Raw genomic sequence first — 3888 nt, 5'->3', positions numbered from 1 at the left:
AACAGTTGTACAAAAGAAGTCTCCTGAATGACGTATGATAATCTCATGTAAAATAAAAAATGTGATCACAAAACACATGTATCTACTACCTACAGGCTACAGGGCAGGAAGAAACAATTCAATTATTCATCGACAGCTTGCGCACTGCTTTCTCACATCGAATTTTATTAAATGGAGGAATGAGCGAGAAAATAAAAACACGTGAGTACAAGTGAAAGCCCCAACCAACACTCCAAGGACCGCAAAATTTTCTACAAGATATGAAAAAAATAGACAAATACATGCATCTTCAAGAAAGCAAAGTCAATCCTCGTACAAGCTTGTTCCGGCTGCTAAACAAGTCTTTTCTATTACCTACAGCTCCCTCAGATCTTCAAAGCTTATTTTCCTGCCTCGGAAGGCTGAGCTGGTTCTCCACATTGTCACCGTGTCGATGTTTCATTGAAACAACATTTCAATGGTCCAGTAACCGGCCTTTGGAGTGAAGTAAACTTCCAACCCGACTGCAAAAACTCATGCTCAACAGACTTGTGTTCATGCCGTTCTCACTTCCTCACAATCTTCAATATTTCATTATTGTATTCCCCTTGACTTTCCCAAAAGCATTTCTGATTATCCACTTCAGAGAAACCTCCTCCGGAAATTACTGGTAGTCGCTTGATAGGAACGCATGAGCAATCCAACACCAATCCCTATCCCAAGGCTAATTCCAACACCAACTCTAACCCCAGCATTAAACCATGTGAGTTGGCCGTCCTCACCAGTGTACATTTCATCGGAGTCGAAATGACGTCCAATTTTCCCTTCTGACTCATACTCTTCAATTTCAGAGTCTCTAATCTGCATAGGATCGCCAATCAAGGACTCCAAATCATTTAACACTACAGATGATAAATAAGCTTCTTTCCTCCAGTGCAGAGGCTTGGCTAAGTAATGGGGCTAATTGGCTAAAGCCTAACCCAACCCAAAACGATAACAAATGCAGGAAGATTAATCACCAATAAAAGCTTGGGAATCATATGTTCACAAAACCCCACTGAAAAAAGAACATATACTGCTACTAATGCATTTGCAAAATGAAGCTAATCTAGCTGCAATTCCCCCAATGATCTATATGTTTCGCGTGTATACGTGCACCAAAAAATTGAAGGACCCTAGGTTGTGCGCTAGGCTGTCGCTTAACTTACAAAGCCCTAAATTCATTTAGTTTTCGGAACTTTCCATTTCTCAACCCAGAATGGGAGGTAAGTTATCAAAGAAACAACAAACATTTCCATCCAAGCAGAAACCTTCAACAACCATATCTAGAGGGGAAAAAACTTAACGCAACCCCTTCTCCCTCACTTAGAAAACCACAAAATGGATAGTTTCCAAGTGATATAAATAATCTATGAGATATGAACCCGCAGGTTTTGAAAAGTACTGGATCAAACTTGAGAGCAATAAATTAAATACATGATCCACAACAATTATTTACAAAGTTTCGGTCCCCTGTAGCTGTAATGGCGGATTATACTATCATCCCACTTAACAGCAACATTCCCTTAATTAAAATAAGTATGTTCGACAGAACAGTGACTCATGGAGCATTTTGAAGAGCCTCAAAATACTGCAATTCAATCAAAAGCGTAGTTTAAGAGCCTCATATACATGTACCTACACTCGCAAACACAATTTCCCATCTACAATAGCCATATATGCTAGAAGGCCACAAACTATTGTGCATCCTTTGACATGAATTATTCCCACCTACATAAATTAATCAGAAATCCAAATTCTCTACAACCGCCACCACCAAAGTCCTCACAAATTCACAAGCTAGCTACCAACGATTACCGAAACCATATTCAATTCAATCAAAAAACAAAGAACAAAACTTTCAACTACAAATCAATGGCAACATTTCAATACCTGAAGTTTCCGATGGTGAATCATCCCATTACAGCCCTTGCTGTGCTCCTTCCCAACCTCCTCATCCTCCGGAATGGCATCGAGCGCAGCGTGCCTGGGGGCCTTCCGCCTCGGACTATGCTGTATGTTTTTTTGTCAATATCACAGGCACACCGGAGCAATACCCGGCGATATAAACCTCAATTGACGGGGCGGAGACCCCGAGTTTCGGCAGAAAAAACGAGGAAGAACCCGAATTGATCGAGGCGGCCATGTAGCAATCCATACTCCACCCCGTTCTCGAATCGTTCTCCAATCCCCCCGCATTTCCGTCTAGCCAAACACCCTCCATCCGCTCCAGAGACACACACAGAACCATGTCATTGTTCTCGTACACCTCGAACTCCACCCCACCGGTGACCCTCACTCTATCGGTGCTGACGTACGTCATCTCCGACGACTCCTTATCGACCCGATCGCGGCGGAGCGTGAACGAGGCCGAGTCCGACGCCGGAACGCAGGTCCCGCTGATTTCAAGCGATATCCCAAGTTGAGGTAGTCGGGAACACTCCCGATGACGCAGGGCTCAACCCGGACGTAAAACAACCGGATTTCGAGCCAGGCGCAGTGGGCCAACGACGGGCCGTTTACAATTTGTATGGAATTTGTGTCATGCTGCTCCATAAAACCCTAACTCACAATCGAAATCTAAATCGAAAAATGGGATGCGGAGAATTAGGGTTTTGGAAGGAAAAAAAAAGGGGAAGCGATTTCTCCCCCTTTTGTTTCCAAATATACATATATGGGAAGATATTTTTGTCAGAGATTGGAAGACATGGACGGATAAGGTGAGCCCTCTTGTGATCCACGTTTTGGGAAGAGATACAAACAGAGCGAGGGGGGAGGGAGAGAGTTTTTATTTTTATTTTTTTGGGTGCGTGGGAAAGATTAATGACGTAGTCATGGATTTGGAATTTTGTACTTGTGAGGTGATTGGCTAAAAATGGGTGCAGCGTGCATACAGGAGTCATCCGTGCGTGACACGTCGGTAAAACAAATGAAAAACCTTTGTCGTTTTCTCTCTTTTTGTTTTTTTTTTTTTAATGTACGGTCATGGAAAAATAATTGCTTTATTTCGGATGTTAATGTCAGGTTTTAATTGTAGTGAGAGATGATTGTGGCAAATAGGGTTTAGGGCTGTATTAGAGCAGCTCCAGCCTTGTCAATAGGCCGGGGGACAGTGGAGAAGAAAAGGCCTGAGGGCCTGTCAACTTGCTCCAGCCATGAGGAGCCCGAGCTAGTGGAGAAGGCCCGAGCAGGGGCCTGTCAACTTGCTCCAGCCATGTGGATTGCCAGTCACTATTGAATTCACCCTTTTGAACAGTAACTGCCTTTAATGAATAGTAACTGCCATTAATGAACAGTAATTGCCATTTGCATTTCCACCCTTGAAGCCCTCCCCCTGGCAATAGGCAATAAAATATTAGTTTTTTTGTTTGTTTAAATAATACAAAATAAAAAAAACATGGAAATGGGGCTGCAGGCCCTCGGGCTGACACAAAAAAAATAAAAAAAATGCCTGGCCCTCGAGCTGTAGGCCTGTCAATTCCCCACCCCCTTGTGCTCGGGCTCCCACCCTCACTTGGGCTCTCCAAGGCTAGAGGGTTGTCCACCGGGCCTCGGGCCCTTTCCTCTCCCCCGTCCCCCGAGCACTATCCAAGGCTGGACTTGCTCTTAGTGACGGTGGTGTTGGGTACTATTTAGTTTCGCTTTGGTGGTTCGTGCTGAATTGTATTTTGCATTTTGAATCAGTTAAGCTATAATTAGAGTGGATATGTTGGACTTATCTAGTTTTGAGTTCACGATTAAGCTAATTGACTATATCATAGGATTGAAGCATAAAATTGTAGTTTAAAATAGGGAGTTTGTTGTTGGCATAATTTGCTAAACAACATAAATAGGACATAAAGAGAGAGTGGGTGCAGCATAGTAGAGAGA

The 3888-nt window shown here is 43.2% G+C and overlaps 1 protein-coding gene across 1 annotated transcript; it reads right to left on the bottom strand.

Moving 5' to 3' along the window:
- Window positions 1-206: 206 nt before the first annotated feature.
- Window positions 207-2912, bottom strand: LOC126628527 (uncharacterized protein At1g01500). The gene is given in 4 exon segments (XM_050298248.1): window positions 207-840; window positions 1912-2043; window positions 2045-2442; window positions 2445-2912. Coding segments are annotated over 4 exon segments (879 nt in total). The 5' UTR covers window positions 2575-2912; the 3' UTR covers window positions 207-621.
- Between the last annotated feature and the right edge of the window lie 976 nt (window positions 2913-3888).

Source organism: Malus sylvestris, chromosome 7, assembly GCF_916048215.2.
Source record: "Malus sylvestris chromosome 7, drMalSylv7.2, whole genome shotgun sequence".
NCBI lineage: Eukaryota > Viridiplantae > Streptophyta > Magnoliopsida > Rosales > Rosaceae > Malus > Malus sylvestris.
Note: the sequence above shows the minus strand (reverse complement) of the source record. Positions and strands in the feature narration are given on the sequence as shown.